General features: G+C 42.1%; 1 protein-coding gene across 2 annotated transcripts in view; it reads left to right on the plus strand.

Annotated features, from left to right (window-relative positions):
* FNDC3B (fibronectin type III domain containing 3B) overlaps positions 1 to 21,767 on the plus strand; it is a 342,975-nt gene that overhangs the window by 295,317 nt on the left and 25,891 nt on the right. For both annotated transcript variants that reach the window (XM_082688730.1, XM_082688731.1), the window contains exons 20-23: positions 1,444 to 1,557; positions 1,873 to 2,022; positions 5,464 to 5,744; positions 17,683 to 17,895. In XM_082688730.1, coding sequence (XP_082544856.1) covers positions 1,444 to 1,557; positions 1,873 to 2,022; positions 5,464 to 5,744; positions 17,683 to 17,895 — 758 coding nt within the window. The remainder of the gene's footprint in view (positions 1 to 1,443; positions 1,558 to 1,872; positions 2,023 to 5,463; positions 5,745 to 17,682; positions 17,896 to 21,767) is intronic.

A 21,767-nucleotide genomic window follows, 5' to 3' on the forward strand; every position in this document is an offset into this window, starting at 1 on the left:
CACACATTTATCAAGTCGATACAGATAAATAGATGGAATTAATTGATGGAATTTTTAAAAATAAGCACTGCCAACAGTGGCATGAAGTTGGCAGTGACTTTTTCTCATTGTGGGTTGTCCTGCTCGAGTCTGACAGAGGGGAACGTGTTGGTCTCCAGGCCATTTTCTGCTAGCCATGCTCACAGTGAGAACATTTGTTCTAAAGTAGGATCACAAGCCTTTACCAGGAGCTGGATTCCTTCTAAATTCCCAGTTGGGAAGGAATTTCAGACACAGCACAACTATTGAAATTAAAAAAAAAAAAAAAGACCAGCATAATACTAACCAATAAAAGTGTTTTGATGAGAAGATGCACCTGAATATTATAATATGATTAAAAAGAGCATGAAAGGTGATGACCACAGATGCTGCGGAAATAATTGTATTGTTGTTTTTGTTCATTTTCCCGTCCACTGTTCAGGGCATCTCCGTCATAACAAAGATAAATGTGCAGCTCTGGGGCTCTGAGTTTTACTTTCTGTCTCCTTTCACTAATTTATCATCTAAAAAAATTGTCCTCAGCCTCAGTTTAATCCTGTTCTATTGCTAACCACATACGTGACTATAGTCCGCTTCTGAGGTCTGCTCCAGAAAGCCTCTCCCCCATCCACCAGCCCCCAGAGTATTTGCAGATTATCTTGGAAAATTTGACTGGTTTTTTGGTTGTTGGGTTTTGGGGGGGGGGGGGTTTAATCTTTTTTTTACGATTTTGGAAAAGCATTGTCATATACCTCATTAGCCTAGAAATTATTTTATTTTGTTCTTTGCCCCAGCTATTTCTGGTATCACAAATTCCACTATTAAATTGGGTGACTCTGGCTCTCTCGAAATAATGGCGGTTGGCTCTAAGTAGTGTGATCACTGAAGGCCTTTTAAAGAACAGAGGAGTGTAGTATAAACCTTCAAATAGTTGAAATGGTGGGGTGATGCTGAGAACGTTAACAGGAGCTTTCATTTTAAATGGAAAACACCAGTAACTAGAAGAAAGAGTCAGAATTTGATAACCAGTTTCAAGTAGGTTTTTGTGTGTTGAAAATTAAACTGTGGTGTACATCTGACCTCGTTTCCTTTGATACCCTATGAGGAGTGCTAAAACAGAACGTTGTCTTGTGTCAAAATCAGCATGTTTTTGTTTCTGATGTCAATAAAGGAAAAATGGTAAACCAACCTTGTGATCATTGAATAAAAAGACTATACATACATAATAGACATTCACCACTCAAGGATTGAATTTAGGAAAAAACCTTATACACATCCAACTGAGAGTGAAAACCGTTAGGTAATAATTCTTCAATCAGTTGTACTGTGAATGCTGTTAACCTAGATTTCATACGCGCACACACACACACACACACACACGTGTGCATACAACATGTACATGGGCCTATGTGTATTCTCTTTCAGTATGGACCCTATTCCGATGTCTCAGAGATTACCACTGCTGCCGGGCCCCCTGGACAGTGCAAAGCACCTTGTATCTCTTTTACACCTGAGGGATGCGTCCTTGTGAGTTGGGAGGTAAGTCAGGCGCGCATTCTGCATCGACTTCTATTTCTTCTGTTTTATGTGCCCCCAAATGCAAGTTACAAGGAGCCTACAGAGCTAAAATTCACACAACACATTAATCTCCCTTGGCGTTTGCTGATACTTAGGGTCATCCACATTTTATCACTTGTCAGAACGGAGAGGAAATTGAGTATCTCTTTCATGTCTTTCTTTTGTATTTGAAGTATCCAGGGGCACATTGCTTTTTTCCCAGTTCAGTTAGTTGAACACAAACATCATAGGCTTTTCTTCTCAGTGAAATTAACTACTTGAGTTTCTGCTTTCTAGAGTCCTGAGAGCTCTGGTGCCGACATTTCGGAGTACAGGTTGGAATGGGGAGAAGATGAAGAATCCTTAGAACTCATTTATCATGGGACAGACACCGGCTTTGAGATAAGGGATCTGTTGCCTGCTGCACAATATTGCTGTAGACTACAGGTAGGTGGACATTACTTAATGTCACTCCTAGGCCCTGGTGTCCCATGAGACATTCCGGGGAACTTACTCAAAGGCCTGTGATTGAAGCTGTCAAGAGGGATGATATGGAAAAGAGTCCTTTTAAGTAAAAATAAATGTAATTGTCTTGGTGTCTTATAATTAATTTCTGCTTCTCTAGGAGGTCCTGCAGCATAAGATCAAAAAGTGATTCCACACCATTCTTATTTCTCCCCATCCTGATGTCTTGCTTGTGAATTCACTGACTCAATGACCGAGTCCAAGGCAGAGGTGTTAGGGCTCCTTGGGGAAGGTTCCTTCTGTTTGAATTCTCCCAAGATGGTCATTTCAGCGGGAGAGACACTTAAAACTGGCAAAAGACAGAAGATGTCTATGCTGGTGACCAAACATTAGGGTGATTTGGACTGTTCTGCATTAGATTACAGGATCCACTTCCTACTTCTCAGGGACCATTAACAAAGCTGGTTCGCTGGAAGCTTTGACTTGGGAGTCCAAAGAGAGTAACATCAAGAACAGTTGGCTCCTAGCCTAACCCCTAAAAGTGACAGCAGTCATGAGTTTACTTTTACTTCATTGACTCGGATAAGTTATTTTTACCCACTCTGTAAAGCCTTATTGTCCTAAGAAAATAGGGTTCTTTGTCCATTTCTTTCCATTTGTTTAGTAACGTTTTTTTTTTTTTTGAGCATGACTTTGTTCCAAGATCAAAGGATGATCAAGATAATCAAGAGGAGAGGTACAAAGATTAGTCAGATGTGGTTCTTGACCTTGGAGAAGTCTGTCTTCACACATGCATGGACTTAAATAGATGAACCAAAGATGCCCGATTTAGGTTTCCACCTGATCTAAGTGATGAAACAAATTGCTTATTACAAGTCCATCAACATACCAGTGTCTCTGACCCCTTTGGAGAAAATATTCCCTACATAAATTAATTTTTCAGATCAACTGAGACTTCTCTGTTGAATTCTGGTCTACCTTATCATAAACATTCTGATTAAACTCTTTTGTTATGCACCTTCCTTCCTTCATGAATGGAGCACCTGGGACATAATTAACTCTTTGTCAATGAGTCAGGGTCACAGCACATTATCTGATCTTTATAATAGCAATGCTGAGTCACTGGGAAAAGGTTACAAAATATGTGCTACACTCCTGTTTTTGGAACAAGGCAGGATATAAATAAAGAACTGTCTGCCACCACAGGAAAGAGCTTCACTATCCTTTTTGAGTTTAAAATTTTACCAAAAAGAGAGTTGAAGTATTGTCCTGAAGTAGGACGATGTGACAAATATTACAGTAGAGTTTCAAAAGTGATTTGTTAGGAAATGAATGCTGTGAACATCTTTGAAATTAACAGTAATACGTAAGTGTTATTGGGGCACCTGGGTGGCTCAGTCAGTTAAGCCTTTGCCTTCAGCTCAGATCATGATCCTGAGGTCCTAGGATCGAGCCTTGCATGGGGCTCCCTGCTCAGCAGGGAATCTGCTTCTCCCTCTCCCTTTGCCCCTCCCCCAACTCGTACCCACTCACTAGCTCTCTCTTACTCACTCTGTCAAATAAATAAAGTTTTAAAAAATAAAACATTGAAATAAGTGTTACAGCTTTTGTTTTGAAGAGCTCAAACTACTTTCATTTAGTTTTGTAATATGTCCTCATTAACTCTTACGAATTAAATGAGAACTGGATTTTAGAGTACATTCACTTTTGTAAGGAGTCTGCTAAATGTTTTTCTCTCTATAAGGAAAAAAATACATGTTTAATGACATTCATTGATACATACTCTGTATTAGGTACTGTTCTAGTTGCTGGGGATATAGCAGTGAGCGGAAACGGACAACTTCGCCCTTAGGGAGCTTACCTTCTCTTCAGGGAGTAATTAAATATATCCTGTGGTGGTGATAGATGATGTGATGAAAAATAAAGCAAAGGAGGGAAATAGGAAATGAAGAGGATCACAGTGGGTGGAAGGTGGGTAGGATGATGGCAAATTTAAATACAGTGTTCAGAGAGGGCTCACCAAAAGGCAGCCCTTGAGGGAAAGCCTGCCAGTGTCTAGGGAAAAAGATTCCTGGACAGAAGGGCAGCAACGCTGAAAGGCCCTGAGGCAGGAGCAGACTTGGTATCCTGTGAAACACCAAGGAAGCCAGTATTCCTGGGGCAGAGCAAGTGAGGGGGAGACTAGTGGGTGATGAAGTCAGAGTGGCAGTGGGTTTTAAGGTGAGGCTGGTGAGCAGATCAGATAGGGTCTTGCAGGCTTTGGGAAGACTTTGAAGTATATTCTGAATATGGTGGGAGGCCGTGGAAGGGATATGAGCAGTATCACTGTGCTTGCTGTGAATAGAGTATCAGGCAAGGGCTGATTCCCATATACCAAGTAGGAGGTCATTACAGGAGCCAGAGGAGAGAGAGCTGAATGTGTTGGACCAGGCTTTGGTGCAGGATGTGCTCGGGGCCTGGATTGGGGGATGAGAGAAAGAAAGATGTCCAGTGATGTCTCTGGGATATGACTTGAACAGCCTGAGGGACGAGAGGGACTACAGCAGGTACAGTGCGGATTTTTGGTGAAGAGGGATGGGGTGGAGATGAGAGGACGGTGCGGACACTTGAGTTCGAGATGCCTCTTTGATGTTCAAGTGGAGATGGCCCAAAGGAAGCTGGATATACTGGGCTGGCATTCACAGCAGTGGTCTGAGCTACACAAGTGAATTTGGGAGTAGGATATAAACAGTATTAGGGTATAATATGGCATTTATCCCTGGGATATGATATAAATGGCATTTACCTCTGGGACAACGTGATACCTTGAGGAGTTAGAGCAGAGATTTTTAAAAAGAAGAAGAGGTGTCCATGGCCTGAGCCCTGGTGGCCTTCAGTGTTGAGAGATCCAGGTGATAAGTAGCATTCGGCAAAGGTGATTGAGAAGCAACAGCAGGTCAGTAGAAATGAGAGTATGGCCCTGGAGACCCATTGAATAAGTATTTGATAGAGCAGTGAGTAATGAAGGTCTCAGCTCTTGCGCTCAGGTAAAATCAGAAAGGCCTGAGAATTGACTTCACGTAGCCATTTATCATTCACATGGAAAACTGTGGAAGAATACTGGCCATTTACTGTCTACCCCAGCCCAGACGGTTACTGGGGAGTTGTCACAGAGCAGCATATAACCTGAAGTGGGCTGTGCAAACACAAAGTGTTATTTAAATTATTTTTCATAAAAGGTGATGATGGTGATATTATCTTCTGCTTTATTAACAGAGAAGTTGCCATTGGCATTTGTGGGGAAAGTGGGTTGTGAAAAGGGAACATTTTCTGAGATTCAGCTCTATCCAGGTTTCTAGAAGTAAATTGTGTGCAGCACCTAACATGAAGGCATTAGAATTTACATTGGGGTAACGTGGACTTTGCTTGCCCTTGTCTTTATAGGCTGTCAATCAAGCTGGAGCAGGACCATATAGTGAGCTTGTCCTCTGCCAGACACCAGCGTCTGCCCCTGACCCTGTCTCCACTCTCTGTGTCCTGGAAGAGGAGACCCTCAATGCCTACCCTGATTCACCTTTTGTGTGCCTTGTACTGAACTGGGAAGAGCCGTGCAATAATGGATCTGAAATCCTTGCTTACAATATTGACCTTGGAGACACTAGTATCACCGTGGCCAATACCACCACCCACGTTATAAAAGACCTCCTTCCAGAAACCACCTACCGGTGAGTGCAGGAAAGCAGAGATAAAGTTGCATCAACACATCAGTCCTTGGGGCTCTAGACCCTTCAGGTTCTAAAAGCCAAGCGAGTGAATTCTAATCATTCTTAGTTAATGTATTTAAGAGTACCGAATGCAAATACATTTTGAAAACTTGTGTTGCTTTGTGCTTTGAGAGTCAGTTACAAATTTATACAATTCCTAACCCTTGAGGGGGAATTTTACCTGCTGCTTTAAATTAGTTCTTCCCTCTTGGTCTCTTAGTTAGCCACTTTTCTTAAGCCACTTTTCTTCATACTTTTACCTTGGACTCGTGTCCTTCTGTGGACACTGTCTGTCCTCAGCATGTACTTACCCACCTCCCAAGCTGCCCTTCACCATTCTTTTGGTTCCCCCAAAGCAGACACAGTATTACAAAGCATTAGTGATGTAGCTTGTACTCAGGGTTTTTGCAAGGGGGGGGGGTGCAGAGAAAAAAATTACATTACACGTAACTGAGCAATGCTCAGTTAGCATCTGCATTCTTTCTCCCTCATCCCGGAATTCTTAAAAAGCCAGCAACCTCCTCTTCTCTGCTCACACATCTTCTTCTCCAATGTGGCCTCTTGAAATTTCAAATTATTTAGCTCCGTCTTCAAGTTGCCTTAACTCCTTGAAAACGGACAATGTATAATTAACGTTAGAGTCCAAGAAGCAGCTATAGTCACTGAGGTGTGCCTTCTCGGAGCATCTCCCTCAGTCAGGTTCCAGACAGTCCTGATTTATGATGGCGTGAAAACAATGCACATTTGGTAGGAACTGGATTCTGATTTTGCATTTCAAGCTGTTCCTGGACTAGCGGTCGTGTGGTCTGACCCTGACTCATGTGGCCAGGCATTGGCCTTGAGCCGCAGCCCCAAGGCCACCATAGGATCAGGAGCATCCGCAACGGTTGTGCTCAACAACCATTCTGTACCCATGCAGCCTTTCTGGTCTTCACTTTCAGACCAGTACTCAATACATCACAGGAGATCGTCAGTACTTGATTACATAAGAGGCTTTGTGATTGAGGATTTTCCCAACTGTAGGCCAACGTAAGTGTTCTGAGCAGGTTTAAATGGGCGAGGCCAAGCTTCAGTGGTTAGGTGTATTCAATGCATTTTTGACTTACATAACTAGGGGCGCTTGGGTGGTTCAGTCGGTTAAGCATCTGCCTTCTGCTCAGGTCATGATCCCAGGGTGCTGGGATCGAGCCCCGCGTTAGGCTCCCTGCTCAGCAGGAAGTCTGCTCCCTCTGCCCTTCCCCTTGCTTGTGTTTTCTCTCTCTCTCTTTCTCTCTCTTGCTCTCAAATAAATCTTTAAAAAAAAGAAATTGACTTATATAACTAGATTTATTTTTGCTTTTCAAAAGCAATGACGGATTCGTAAAAAATGTCTTTTGGGTATAGTACTACAAACACTGTGTGTTCGTAAAACAATTCTAGACCCTATCCTTGCCCTCAGAGCTCACAGAACTGAGGGACACTTAAATAGCAATAGTAGGACAGTAGGTTATTGTGACATCACAGGCTGAAAATAAAACTGTGTACAGAATCCTGTTGGTATTTCAGAGAGGAAGCCCCAGGTTCAGAGTGTGATCAGAATGGTTTGAAGTGGGACTTGAGAAAGAAACTAAATAAAGTGGGATATGACTGACTGAGATGAAGAGGCAAGCCAAGGGTATTCTTTCATTTTTAGCCTTTTAGCCATTCTCAAAAAAACCAGTCCTCACTCTTGTTTGCTGACCGCATGCCAAGCTTCTGTTGTGTCTACAGCTCTCTAACCAGGTGCTGAGGAAATCCAGGGATGACTAAATCCACACCTTGCCCTCAGGGAATTTCCCCAGTGATGACGCTCTAAGGAAAACTTCACCATGAGGTGTACCTCTGGGAAAAATGACCAAGGAAATGTCATTCCCCAGCTGTCCAGAATATTGCCTGACCTCATCTCTCTGGTGGAAAACCTTGGAAGAAGCCACACTGATTCAGGGCCTCAGAGAAAGGTTTTGTGTCCATTCTGATCCACACCCGTGTCTACCCCAGAGGGAACTCAGACCCTCAGGTCAGCTCTCTGAATGTTTGGATCAGAAATCATAAAAGATCCCTTTTTTAAATTTTTTTAAATAAAATTCTTGTAGGGCAAAATGTTAGTCCAAGATTTTTGCTTCTTGCAGGTATTATATCTACCTTGAAGGTGATATAAGTGACTATAAAACTTCAAGGTTTATGGAAGGATCTACTAATGGGGCAATGCTGACTCTTCTTACTCAACGTACAGTCTGATGACTTTGAGAAAGAAATCTAGAGCTCAAAGACAAATGAAAGAACATACAGGAATCTTTGCTTAATAATGAAATAGCATTCACAGTGTAAATTACGAGAAATATCTTCCACAAAAATGATGATTTAAAGACATGTTCAAAAGTCCCTCTCTGAGGTGCCTGCATGGCTCAGTTGGTTAAGTGTCTGCCTTCGGCTCAGGTGATGATCCTGGGATCTTGGGATTGAGCCCATGTCGGGCTCTCTCCTCAGCAGGAGCCTCCTTTTCTCTCTCTCTCTCTCTCTCTCTCTCTCTCTCTCAAATAAATAAATAAATAAATAAATAAAATCTTACCAAAAAAAGTCCTCCTCAAGGTGCCTGGGTGGCTTAGTTGGTTAAGCTCAGGTCATGATCCTAGGGTCTTGGGATCGAGCCCCACATTGTCCTCATTGTCCAGGCAAGGAATCTGTCTTTCCCACTGCCTTTGCTCCTTGCTTGCATTTGCACACACGCTTTCTCTGTCTCTCTCTCTCCCCATCAAGTAAATAAGTAAAATCTTTTTTTTTTTTTTAAAGATTTTATTTATTTGTCATAGAGAGCACAAGCAGGGGGAGCAGTAGGCAGAGGGAGAATCAGGCTCCCTGCTGAGCAGGGATCCTGATGTGAGACTTGATCCTGGGACCCAGGGATCATGACCTGAGCCGAAGGCAGACGCTTAACCAACTGAGCCACCCAGGTGTCCCAATAAGTAAAATCTTAAGGAAAAAAAAATCTAAAAGTCCCTCCCAAGGTAATTCTATTTTAGAGAGGGTGAAATGTTTAGTACTGTAGGGACTATGGAAGCATGAGTTTAGATTTGGGTAGTAAAACTTTAAGACTTTTAAAAGTATTGGATGGGTGTGGCATGAACAGTTCAGTATTGATATGCAGGACTAGTATATTGAGCTGGATGTGGAAAGTCTCTCTTTAACCTGAACGAGGTAGTTCTGGAAGATCCCATTTCAGACAGCCTGTATGAGGACGGAATGGCTTTAGAAAAGGTAAATCTTTGCATCCAGTTGTACTGTCTGTTCTTGCCATTCCCCTGGCCCGCCCTCTCTCCAAAAGAATTAGCTGTCATTGCTGGCCAAGCAATAAGTAAATTGGATATTTCCTATTTAAGATATTAAGGTCATTATTTATCTATAAGGTTTTTTTATACAACTTTAGACGAGTTTCTAGAGTACATAATTGGGTACTCTGTTGTAGAAGTCTGACCAGCCCACTGTCTTGTTCTTTGTATGTTTCAAAAACAGAACTGCTATAATTATAATGAAATACAAAATTGAGTATTTCTAGTAACTAAGGGTATAATTTCAGCCCAATCAACATTTACCTCACCTTTTTCTGTTCCACAAATTGGTTAAAAGATAAGTGAACAGATCATGATGTTCTAGACAAAAGCGTGGAATGAAACATTTTAAGCAAGCTGTGGGGTTTGGAGAAAGCACTTGTTTCTTTTATTTGTTTTTAAACTTCAGCAGTTACACTTTGTTCTCACGCTGAGTTTGTCTTTCTCTGTTTTGCCAAAACAAAAATGTGCACCTCTATAAGCAACTCTCTGACACCGGTGGGGTTTTTAATGGATTTGTTGCTTTTCCGTTGGTGCTTACAAAAACACCCACCAGCTTACTGACACCCTGTAGGGAATTTGGTTGAAATTACAGTGCCTTTTTTTTTTTTTTTAACATTTTATTTATTTATTTGACAGAGAGAGTGAGAGAGCACAGGCAGGGGGAGCAGCAGAGGGGGAGTGAGAAGCAGACTCCCCACCAAGCAGGGAGCCCGATGTGGGGCTCAATCCCAGGACCCCAGGATCACAACCGGAGCTGAAGACACACATTTATACCCTATGAGCCACCCAAGTGCCCCTACGATGCTATTTTTAAGGGCATTACTTTTGAACTTACCGCTGAGCTTGGAATATGCTTGTGTTTTAGCTTGAGAAGAAAATGTTTCTGAAAACAGAGACAGAGCTTTCTTTTGACACACGGTGCCGTAGGCTCTGGGAGCAGAGGGAGAGAAGACTGCCTGGCAGCCTCCCTTCCCAGTGTCCTGGCTTGAGTATCTCCAGTCACAGGGCCATGGTTCCAGCTTCAATTCACCAGGCAGTCCAGTCCACTTGTGAATAACTAATTTTATAGTGTTTCCATTATATTTTGTTAAAACTTCTGATACCTCCAACACCTGTGCAGTTGATACTGGGCCTTCGTTGAGAGCAGTGGTTATCACAGTGTGGGTCCCGGACCAGCAGCATCAGCGTCTTCTAGAAACTGGCTGAGATGCAAATTATTAGGCTCTGCTCTATATCTACTAAGTCAGAAACTCTGGGATTAAGGCCTGGCACTCTGCTTTAACCAGCCCTGCAGGAGATTTTGATGCATGTTAACGTTTAAGAAGTTTTGCCTTAGAGCAGTGATTCTTGGGTATTGATGTATGTGAGAATCACCCAGACAGCTTTTGCATCTTACAGGAGTCTGAGCTCCATTCCTCTAGCCTGCGGTTTAGTAGGACCCAGGGGGTCCAGACATCACTGTCGTATAGTGTCCGCTGTCCTCTCTTTAACCATCCTCATTTCCTTCACATCTGTCTTCACTAGCATGGGTTTTCGGTTCACTCCTCCATCCTCTTACTGGGTGAGTTCTGTGTCTTGACGGACTCTTTAATGAGTGGTGCCCGGACCTCCAGGAATGGTCTGGTTGGCTGGCTCAGAGCAGAGCCAGACTGTCACTTTCATGGTCTCCATATTGAACTGTTGGGAAGGTTGTCTACGATTACTTTTTTTGGCAACCTCATTATGTGTCTGACTCATACCAAGCTACCACACAACTAAAACTTAAGGTAGATTTGTTCATTACACTCTTTTATGCCCTCTTTGCTAGGTAAAACAGAGATAAAAATAACATCTGTTGAGTCTTTACTCTGTGTCAAAGCCTGTCAAAAAATGAATCATAAATCATTGTAATAAGATGAGATGGGCTGTATTGGGAGACAGATTCTAAGTCAAACAGCTTGACTTCAGTCCTGGGTGCCTCACTTACACTGGCTTTGTGACCTCTGGCAAGCTATTTAAGCTCTCTCTGCCTCAGTTTTCTGATCTGTAAAATGGAAACAATACCTTTAGTTACCTAGTAGGGTATGTTTTAGATAGGATTCTGGGTGCCTCATATAGGACCTGACACACAGTAAGTCAGCACTCCGTAAATGATCTTTTGCTAATGTCCAGGGGATAAATGAGCTGCAAAGTAGGCTGTAACCAGATTATAGGTCTGTGGGTATCTGGTATCATTTCTTAAGCAATGGAGGACTTTGAAGGCTTGGTTTCCTGTCAAAGGCTAGTCTGACTGCCTAGAAACAGAACGCAGCACAGGTACTAAATCCTTTACTCCAATGGCATGATTTCCTCCAGAGATTTCTTGTGTTTTAGCTGGTATTTTTATTTCTTCGGAAGTTACCTGATGATTATTTCCTTCTTTCATATTTTTGTCCTAGATGCTTAGACAGCGGGCTGTGGGGAGGGGTGGGGTATAAAAAGTTCATCTTCTGCTCTTAGCCCTCTCCTCCGGCTGTCCCAGTTGCTCCCAACCCTCACACAGGAGACACCCTGAGTACTGGGATGGCTGATTAGGATTGAAAAGTCACCCTCCCCAGCTAAGGAAGTTCATTTTGAAAGTCATTCTTACTTTAACATAGAGAGTGTCAAATTTGAGAGTGTGTATGTGTATAAAGTGTGTTATGGAAAGCTATGATTCTTTTTTTATTATTATTAATTTAAAGATTTATTTATTTGTTTTAGAGAGAAAGAGCAGGGGGAGGAGGAGCAGAGGGAAAGGGAGAGAGAAACTCAAGCAGACCCCACGCTGAGCGCAGAGCCCCAAACGGGGCTTGATCTCACATACAATCTGACTGAAACCAGGAGTCAAACGCTCAACCGACTGAGCCATCCAGGTGCCCCTGGAAGGCTACAAACTTCTGAAGCAGGAATGTTTTTAGCATATACAACTAGTAGTAGTAGTAGATAATTTTATTAGAAGATTTGTCAGTCAAAAACTATAAAGGCTGTGCTTCTTAATTGAATTTTTTTGGTCAGAATTACCCATGTACCACTGGACATTGCAGACTGCCTGCCACTTGAGGTTTCCAAATCAGCCTGCCCAGCACAGAATTTCTCAAGAGTTAGAGATCACTTCCCTTAACTGGAAAGCAAACTTCCATTTCCCTTATACGTAATTTGCAGAGCTGACGATTTCAGAAACTGATATAATGCATTAAAAAAGAAGAAGAAGAAAGAAGCCTGGGGATCCAATCTAAATTTCAAGGTTACCATGTTATTTCAGGTAAAGAGAAAACTTGTCAAGTTTGGGTTTGGAATAGACTTTAATTAATCTAATAAAACTTAAAGGTCAGTTTTTTCTTCTTCTTCTTTTTTTTTTTTTTTAAAGATTTTATTTATTTATTTGACAGAGAGAGATCACAAGTAGGCAGAGAGGCAGGCAGATGGAGGTGGGGAAGCAGGCTCCCTGCTGAGCAGAGAGCCGGATGTGGGGCTCAATCCCAGGACCCTGAGATCATGACCCAAGCCTACCACAGTGGCTCAACCTTCTGAGCCACCCAGTCGCCCCGAAGGTCATTTTTTTCTGAGGTGAATTCTTAGAATGGTTCCTCAGGTCAGTGTTCGTTTTGCTTATTAGTTCTGTGTGAGATCCCACTGGAATTATGAAATTATTTTCACACTGCATTTTTCACTCCCAAATAAACAGCAACCATCATAGTCCTCGTTCAGCTTTTCCTCAGCCTCCTAGACTCAGAGCACGTCATATTTTTACCAAAATGCAAGAAGACATAGTCTCATTTCTTTTCTTCTTTTTTTTTTTTTTTTTTTTTTAAGATTTTATTTTTAACTAATCTCTGCACCCAATGTGGGACTCTAACTTATAACCCTGAGGTCAAGAGTTGCACTCTCTGCAGACTGAGAGAGCCAGCCAGGCGCCCCATGGCTGTCTCTAATTTTATCAGTTCCTCAGTTGTATTTCAGTTTTGAGTTTTACTTTATCATTAGAACTAAGTGATGTTAGTTCAGTGCATCAGCTACCCAGAAAAATGTTTTTCCATGCATTTTTACTGAAACAGAATGTATTGTGTAAGAATGTAGATAAGTTGAGGTATTTTAAAATTTACTTTGAGGCCGGTTTTTAAATAATGTAAAAAAATGTTTTGACTGTTCTAGATGCCCGCTTTATTGGCAAAAGGCAATTGTTGATCTGAAAGTGTGATCTGAATTAAAATTACCTCTTGATTGGATTAGAAACTGTGTTTGGTTCAAGTTACACTCTGAGAGTATGGTGTGCCAGAATGGACGAAAGACTTTGAGCCTAAAAAAGACAAAATTCACATCACCTCTGACCTCTGTCTGTCGTGTCAGTTGGCACACATGCTGGACCTAGCCAGGCCTCGGTTTCTTCATTTGTAAAGTAGAGTAATTCCTACTTCGTGGGCTCCACCTAGAAATTAGGGATACTGTTGTACGTCTCAAACCTAGGCTTCCAAGAAGCAGGCAAACAGAAGAAAGCATCTTGGGTTCTGGGCTCTAGGAATATTTGTCCCTATAATAAGGGGAGGGAATGGCAGTCTGCACAGTAGAAGGACATTAATATAAACCTTGTAGGTGAGGAGATTTGTCATACCATTGAAGAAAGGCTAAAACTTAATGTCTGGCTTAATTCTCTTTTCCTAAGAAGAGAAAAGGGGTAATTCCAACCACCATGATGACGACCTTTTTTTAAAAAGATCTTTCCTCTCCAGTTGAGAAAAATTTCCTCCTGTCCAATCACAAGGGGGAGGGGGGGGGGGACTCCTGTATTAACACCATAATGCTGTGAGATTTCAAGTTGAGAGGTGAGGCAGAGTTTATTTTAGTCTTTCAAGGTTATATCTACAAGAGACCTGATAGAGCCCCACATTTAATAGAGTCTGGGGAAAGTAAGGCTCTTTTTAATGGGATTTTTGCTGTACTTTATCAGAAGTATTTGCTACATTCCAAAACCAGAAGACAGATGTTTATCCAGCTTGGGGTGATTATGAATAGAGCTGCTATAATCCTTTGTGTGCAGGTTTTGTCTGAACATAAATTGTAATTTCTCTAAAGACCCAGAAGTGGAATTGATGGGTTATATGCATGTATATTAAGCTTTATAAGAAGTCAAATAGAACAGCTGGTTTTTTCCTGTGTGGCTACACCATTGTGCGTCCTCACTAGCAACCTGTGAGAGTTACAGGTGCTCCTCATGTGTGCCAGCATGGTATTGGGTTTTCTTTTAATGACTTTAGTAGGGATAGAATGATACCTCACTGTAGTTCTAAGTCCCATTGTCCGACTAGCCCATGATGTTAACTGTCCGTCTGCTTATTTGGCATATGTGTATCCCCTTTGGTGAAATGTTGGTTCAAGTCTTTGGCCATTTTTTAATTAGGTTGGCTGTTTTCTTACTATTGACTTTCAGAGGTTTTTATACATTGTGAATACAGTCCTTTTATCAGATATATAATTTGTACGTATCTCTTTCCAGTCTATAGCTTGCCTCCATTCTCCTAACAGTGCAAACTGTTTGAATTTTGAAGTCCCAACTCTTCTCTTCCTTCTACTTCCTTTCTTCTTTCTCTTCTCTCTTTCTTTTTCTTTCTCTTTCTCTTTTTCTTTCTTTGTGCTTTTTTTTCCTTTCTCTTCTTTTCCTTCTTTCTTTTTTTGATCATGCTTTTCACATCATAGGTAAAAACTCTTCACCTAATTCTGGGTAACAGATACTGTTTATTTTCTTCTTAAAAGTTTTCTGTTCTATAGTGTATGTTTAGATCCATGATCCATTCTGAGTTTAGAATAAGGGGCGCCTGGGTGGCTCAGTGGGTTAAGCCTCTCCCTTCAGCTCAGGTCATGATCTCAGGGTCCTGGGGCCAGTTGAGCCCTGCATCAGGCTCTCTGCTCAGGAGGGAGCCTGCCCCTCCCCCACTGCCTCTCTACCTACTTGTAGTCTCTCTCTCTCTCTCTGTCAAATAAGTAAATAAATTGTTTTTAAAAAAAAAAGTTTAGAATAAGACACAAGGTTTAGACAGAGTTTTGTTTTCCTCTTGACATCCAGTTGTTCCAGCACCATTTGTAAAGACTATTATTTCTCTATTGAATTACTTTTGCACATTTGTCAAAAATCAATCCTTCATATTTCTGTGGCTCTATTTCTGGAGTCTGTATTCTCTTACATTGATCTGTGTGTCTGTCTCTTACCAGTACCACACTGTCTTGATTACTGTAGCTTTATAGTAAGTCCTAAATCAGAAAGTGTGATTCTCTCAACTTTATTCTTACTTTTCAGTTATGTGTTGGGCAATTTTAGTTCTTTGGCCTTGCCACATACTTTGAGAATCATGTTAAGCCATGTTAAGTTATTTTGCAAGCCCTGGATCTGGGAAGCCCTGGATCTACCAAGAAGAAGCCTGCTAGAATGTTTAGAATTGCATTGTCTCTGTAAACCAATCTTGGGACAACTGACGTTCCTTTTTTTAGCAGTCTTTCAATTCGTGAACACAGAATGTCTCTCCCTTTTTAGGTCTTTAAGATTTTCAGCAGTGTCTTGCAGTGTTGGTTTCTTTCTTTCTTATCTCTGTGGCATTTTTTCCTGCCACTGGCTGGGACTTCTAGGACATAATGTTGAGTTGGAGTGTTGAGAGTAGGCATCTTTGCATTGTTCCTGATCTCAGAAATTATTTAGTCTTTCACCACTGAGTATAATGTAGGTATTTCTGTATATGCCCTTTTCAGGTTGAGAACGTTTCCTTCTGCCCCTAGTTTTCTGAGAATTTGTATATTATGAGTAGAAGTTGGATTTCATCAGGTGCTTTTACTGTACCACTTGAGAGGATCATGTGCTGTTTCTTCTTTAGGCTGTTAAACTGAAGGAATTGGGTAAGGGCTGGGGAGAGAGAGAATGCAGAAGAGAAAAAAGAGAATGGAAGATTTTCCCCATGTGCTCTGAGCATCCTAAGAGCCCTTTCCTGAGCCAGGCTTCCTTCTCCTAGAGCCCTCAGTCCATGCTGATGTCTGCTCCTAGATACCAGGGTGCATTGAGTCCCTTTGGGCGGATCACAGAGGGGGAGACAGTGGTGAATTCACTGCTGGTTGGTGTAGTTTCCCTTCTTCCCCAGACCCTCCAGCTGCTACCTTTCAGAGCTTCTAAATGGCTGCTGCATTTCTTTTGTCCTTGTCTGATGGCCACATCGGTGGGGGAGACTTGGGGTGGGCTGTGCTTGCTTCCTCTCATCTGTAGTTAACCGGGCTTTGCTTCCTTCTCCACAGTCTGCAGGCACATTAGTAGACTGACTTGCCAGAGTAAATAATCTGTACATTTGAAGAGTTCACGCGAATTTGAGGTTGCAAGATGAATTTAGGTATCATAGTTTCTAAATAGTATTTTCTAAGGTAAGTGTAAGCAATAATCACTGTTAGTGACAGGTACATAAAACCAAATTAGAAGAGTATTTTAAATTGATCTGTTTCCTCGGAATTGATCTCTGACTTATTTTATTGTCGTGTGTCTTGGGGCTGGGGTGGAGGTTTCTGCTGGAGGCCTGAGGGTGGGACACGAAGGGGTGGCGGAGAGGCATATCCAGGACTTAGGAGCTGTGAAAGTGTCAGGTTACTGAGAACACTGTCCACACCATACAGAAGAAGAGAGGAAGAATGGAGGGTGGAGGGGTGGTGGGGCTGTGGCATGAGACCTTTGGTCTGAGAAGCAGAGCAGGAAAGCCTGAACCGGGCTGTGTAGGCTGCCAAATGCCAGGAAGAAAGAAGCTTCAAGGGCATGTAGTCACTGCAGGGAGGCGGGGTTGAGAACATGGATGGGGCAGTGCCCTCGTTGTGTTGTGTGAAGACCTTGGAGGGCTGTTACAGCCAGTAAGGAAATGGAGGAACGAGAAAAATAGGAATAATAATAGGATACTGTTACTTCAGTTTTTAACTCTGTTTGATTTTCAATTTATAGGCCATGGGGCAGTGTTAATAACATCTTTATTACCCATGACGCTGCATATTGCAAACATGCGGTGAAGATTTTTTTGCTCATCTGAATGACACCCCATTACCAGCGGTGTCTGCACACCAAGGTCTGGTTATTGACAAGCAGAGACTCTGGGGTGAGGCAGGAGAAATGTCCTGTTGGAGAGTTGTCCGTGGCTCTTAAACTCTAACGGAGTCTCCTTCGCTCCCCTGTTGCATGTGTTCCTTGTAGCCCACTCACTTCCAAAGCTAACTCGGAAGCAGCTAGCAGGTGGCGACAGTAAGGTATAATAGTAATCTTTAGGATGTCTTCCCTCAGACAGTAGACTTTTTTTTTTTTAATTAAAGAACTAAGAGATATCTTGCTGATTCCTTCATTCTTGCTGTTTTTTGGAAGAGAGGATATAATCTGTTTTCTGGCTGCCCTATTCTCTGTTTGTCTCGAATTACTTTAACTTGCTTTTCTTTATTCCATAATACTGGTTTAGGGGCACCTAAGAAATACTGCACACGGTGTTTTATTTGAAATGAGGAATTGCTGCTTCTTAAACCTGCAATGTTTATGTATTTTTCCCTTTTCCCAGGATCAGAATTCAGGCTGTAAATGAAATCGGAGCTGGACCATTTAGTCCGTTCATTAGGGCAAAAACTCGGCCATTACCCCCCTTGCCTCCAAGGCTCGAATGTGCTGCAGCAGGGCCCCAGAGCCTGAAGCTGAAATGGGGAGACAGCAACCCCAAGACACACGCAGCCGACGACCTGGTGTACACACTGCAGCTGGAGGACAGAAACAAGAGGTGAGATGGCGGGGAGGGGCACGCCGGACGGTTCTGTGCCTTTGGCTTGCGGAACGAATCCTTGCTCGTTTGTCGGTCCTCCTGCTTGAAGGATTTCCTGTGTGTTGGGGTCCTACATTTTATACCGTCCATCCGCCATTGAGAATGTTCTAAACTAACATTCTGAAGCCCTTGACTTGCGTGATAATCTATGCGTTTATTTTTTTCTTTCGTAAAGCCAGATAATGCAGAGAAATTATCTAAAAAGAAAACTGCCAAAATCAAGTCCACGCTGGGTTAGAGTGTTCTATTAGTCACAAGCGCGAAGGGAAATAAGACTCAGAAAGAGATGTTAGCTTTTTAAATATTCAGTGACCATCGGGACAAACATGTTTACCAATCTGAAATAGCTGTGGTGATGTACAGATGGGGATCGTGCTCTGTAACTGTGGGCAGTGTAAGATGAAATTATCCAGAGCAAACAGGAAATTCTTCGTAAGATTGCACACCCAGGAAATACTCTTGGCCACAGAAATCAAACCCAGTCTTTCACGTTGTATTTGTTTAGCCTAATTTCATTTCCTTTGAAAATGCCCGATCAGAAGATGGGCCTCTGAACTGTATTTAGGAATAATTCAGATGCAGAGTAAAGGTAATGACGACAGAATGTTCTGTGACCGAAAGGCCAGATCAGAGAATCAGGTGAAGGAGGTGGGGAGGGGGGGCATAAATCCAAGACACCCAGATGGACAGGTACGTGCTGCTACTTCCCCAAGGCATATCTGCTGAAACCATTTCTGTCCTTCCCACATTATGCATTAGAGTCTCCTGCCCCTTTCCCGGGGAATGGTTAACTAGAACAGACACCCCTAGCCGGTCTTCATCCCCCACCCTGTACTCAACTACATTGATATGTTTCAGAGCAGTGGAGTCCTGCTGTGAGGAAGGCACTGTTTGAGGTAGACCTTCAGTGGAGACCAAGATCAAGGAAAAACAAGCCCCTTCTACCCGTGTCTACCCCAACACGGTCTCAGAACATGAATGCCCTTGGAGAAAAGTGTTGTGGGAGGCTGGAGGAGGTAGAGAGCAACCAGAAACGGCTTTTTGAGACAGGTGGCATTTGAACTGATCTTTGAAGGACCTGTTAAACCTAGTAATTTGACTAGAAAGGAACAAAAAGTGATTGTTTTATTGGAAACTCATCCTGGTATAGAAAGCATAGAGAAAATGAGGCTTCTTTTGGTAGGTTCACTGGAGATTAAAGGCATACTCACTCATAGACAAGACCATTCGTCTTACTAGGCTTGGTACCTTCAGATGCACTTTCATGGGTTCATAATCTTAACTGGCAGGGAACAGGATTATGGAAGAACAAGAATTATGGACAAACAGAAATCCTGATAACTATTTAAAGCTAGCAGTTGGGGAAATTTGCAAATGAGCCTTTGTTTTTTGCCCTGGGCTTTTGGCTTCCTTTGGTGGTTGAGAGAGTCTTTGTTAGAGAGTATTTTATAGTCATGTCCTCCTTTAGAAAAAGTGAAGTCCAAAAACATTGACACTGGTAGCAGAGTTGGGATCAGAGCGGGGGCTGCCTAACTCCTCGTGCAGTTGCCTCTACTGTTAGGTCCAGGAATGTGGGCCCAGCGGGGGCTCTGCACCAAACCAGTTGTCTGCATCCTACTGTAGGGGGCGCCCTCGTGTGGAGAACTCTACGGATGCCCGTGAATGCTGATCCGGATGAGTGTGCTGTCACGATACATTTAAATGTGCTGGACAGAAGGGAGTGCAGAGCCTAGCAGTCAGTTCATGCTATTAAAAGGGCGGGGTGGAGGCCCAAAGATGGCACTGTTAATCAAATAAATGACTTGCCTAAATTTAAATGGCAATTTAAGAAAACTTACCATTAGGGACAGTATTTTTCTTAATTTTATCATCTGGAGTCCAAATATATCTTTTTTAAATTAGATTTGTCAATGCTCTCAAAGTTATTAAAGTGATGGGAGTATAGACCATAATAAATTCTCGTTCTATTTGGGGAATAATTTTCCTATGATTTAATAGGATGAAACTTGGCCTAATTCGAGTTTGAAGATGACCTTCCTTAGTGTCTAGAGGAACTTTTGTATCAACTGGCCCCTTAAATCCAAGCCTGTATTTAACTTTGGATCTTGATGCATGAGAATTAGGGGGAGATCATCTGAGTTGGATACATTATAATTCTTGTGATTATAGTTCTATAGTTCTATAGTTTTTGTCCATTCCGGTCTCCTTGAGGTTCTTTGAGACTTGGATGTGGCTTGTCCAACTGAAAGTAAGCGTCTTCATTCAAGGAGTGGATTTTTCCTTGAACTCATTGCCACAGTGATCTCCAGTCGTGAATTTTGGGAAGGGTACACATATTCCCTAGTGTATACATTGATTGCATTAACCACTAATAAGTTCTTATTATGTATGTGGCAAAAATACTGTATGTCCTACGTGTAGCCACCGTGAGAACCAGAGGTAGATAAATAGTGGTTTTGGTGGATTTTGTCACCAGGTGCTGTGGGTATTCAAAGGGAGAGCCGGCAATGTGTGAGTTGCCCAGCTGTCCTAGCCAGCTATGAAGATAATGTTAGTCCTAAAACATTTTACAGCGGAAACACAAAGAAAATTAGTAACTCCATTCTCGGTAATTTTAAAATTAAAGAGTTGTCTTGATTTGGCTGCTCAGATATCAGTCTACCCTAGACTACACTAGAACGTGAACTCTGAGTCCCTTTTCACCTTTTTCACCTGAAAGCACTGAATCTTCTAGATTAGTTGTGAACTATATCCTTTACAGAAGGGCGGCTCTTGCAAATGATTAGGGCATGCTGTCTCTTTTTTCTTCATATCTTTGTTTCTGCTTTTTTTTTTTTTAAGATTTTTTTTAAATTTATCTGACAGAGATCACAAGCAGGCAGAGAGGCAAGCAGAGAGAGAGGAGGAAGCAGGCTCCCCGCAGAGCAGAGAGCCCGATGTGGGGCTCGATCCCAGGACCCTGGGATCATGACCTGAGCCAAAGGCAGAGGCTCAACCCACTGAGCCACCCAGGTGCCCCTCTGCTTTTGACAACTAAGAAAGATACCAACTTTTTAAAAAAGATTTTATTTATTTATCTGAGGTAGAGAGAGAACTCTCTGTAGGGATGAGGGGCAGAGGGAGAGAAAGAGGGAGAAGCAGGTTCCCCACTGGGCAGGGAGGCCAACACAGGGCTTGATCCCTCAATCCAGGATCATGACCTGAGCTAAAGGCAGACGCTTAACTGACTGAGCCAGCCAGGTGCCCCAGATACTATTTCTTAAAGAATGACCACTTAAGATCTCAAAAGCCCCTAAGGTTTTATATCTACACTTTGATGGTTTGTTATATTTATTTATATACCTCTCAGTCAAAAAATATAAAATGAACTAGAGATTTCTAAGTATAATCTTGAGCCAAAAATACATTTCTAAAACTTCCTAAATGATACTTCTATTTATTGAGCACCTTCAAAATGCCGGACATTGAGAGCTTTTATCTACATTAGTTAGTTTTTGAACAAAAAGTGAAATATTTTCCATGCTGATAGGATTTCTACCAAAGCCTTCCCTGGCTAGATGGAAAATGGGTTGTTTCTGATAAGTTGACTTGAATTTAATTTTAATGATTATTACGATTTCAGTGTATGATTATAGGCTTAAAATTAAATGAGGAGAGAAGGCTTCTTACAGAAAATCATAGGGTAATGAGTGTTAAAAGGGTCCCAATTTTATAACCTCATGCAAAAGAGCCTTAGGTTGGAGGCAAGTGATATAGACTCAGAATTGGGTGGAAACCAAGAATACAATCTCCAAAGCACAGAAATGTGCCCTAGATTTTTCTCCACCTGA

This window comes from Mustela nivalis (assembly GCF_964662115.1).
Source record: "Mustela nivalis genome assembly, chromosome: 1".
In the NCBI taxonomy this organism is placed as follows: domain Eukaryota; kingdom Metazoa; phylum Chordata; class Mammalia; order Carnivora; family Mustelidae; genus Mustela; species Mustela nivalis.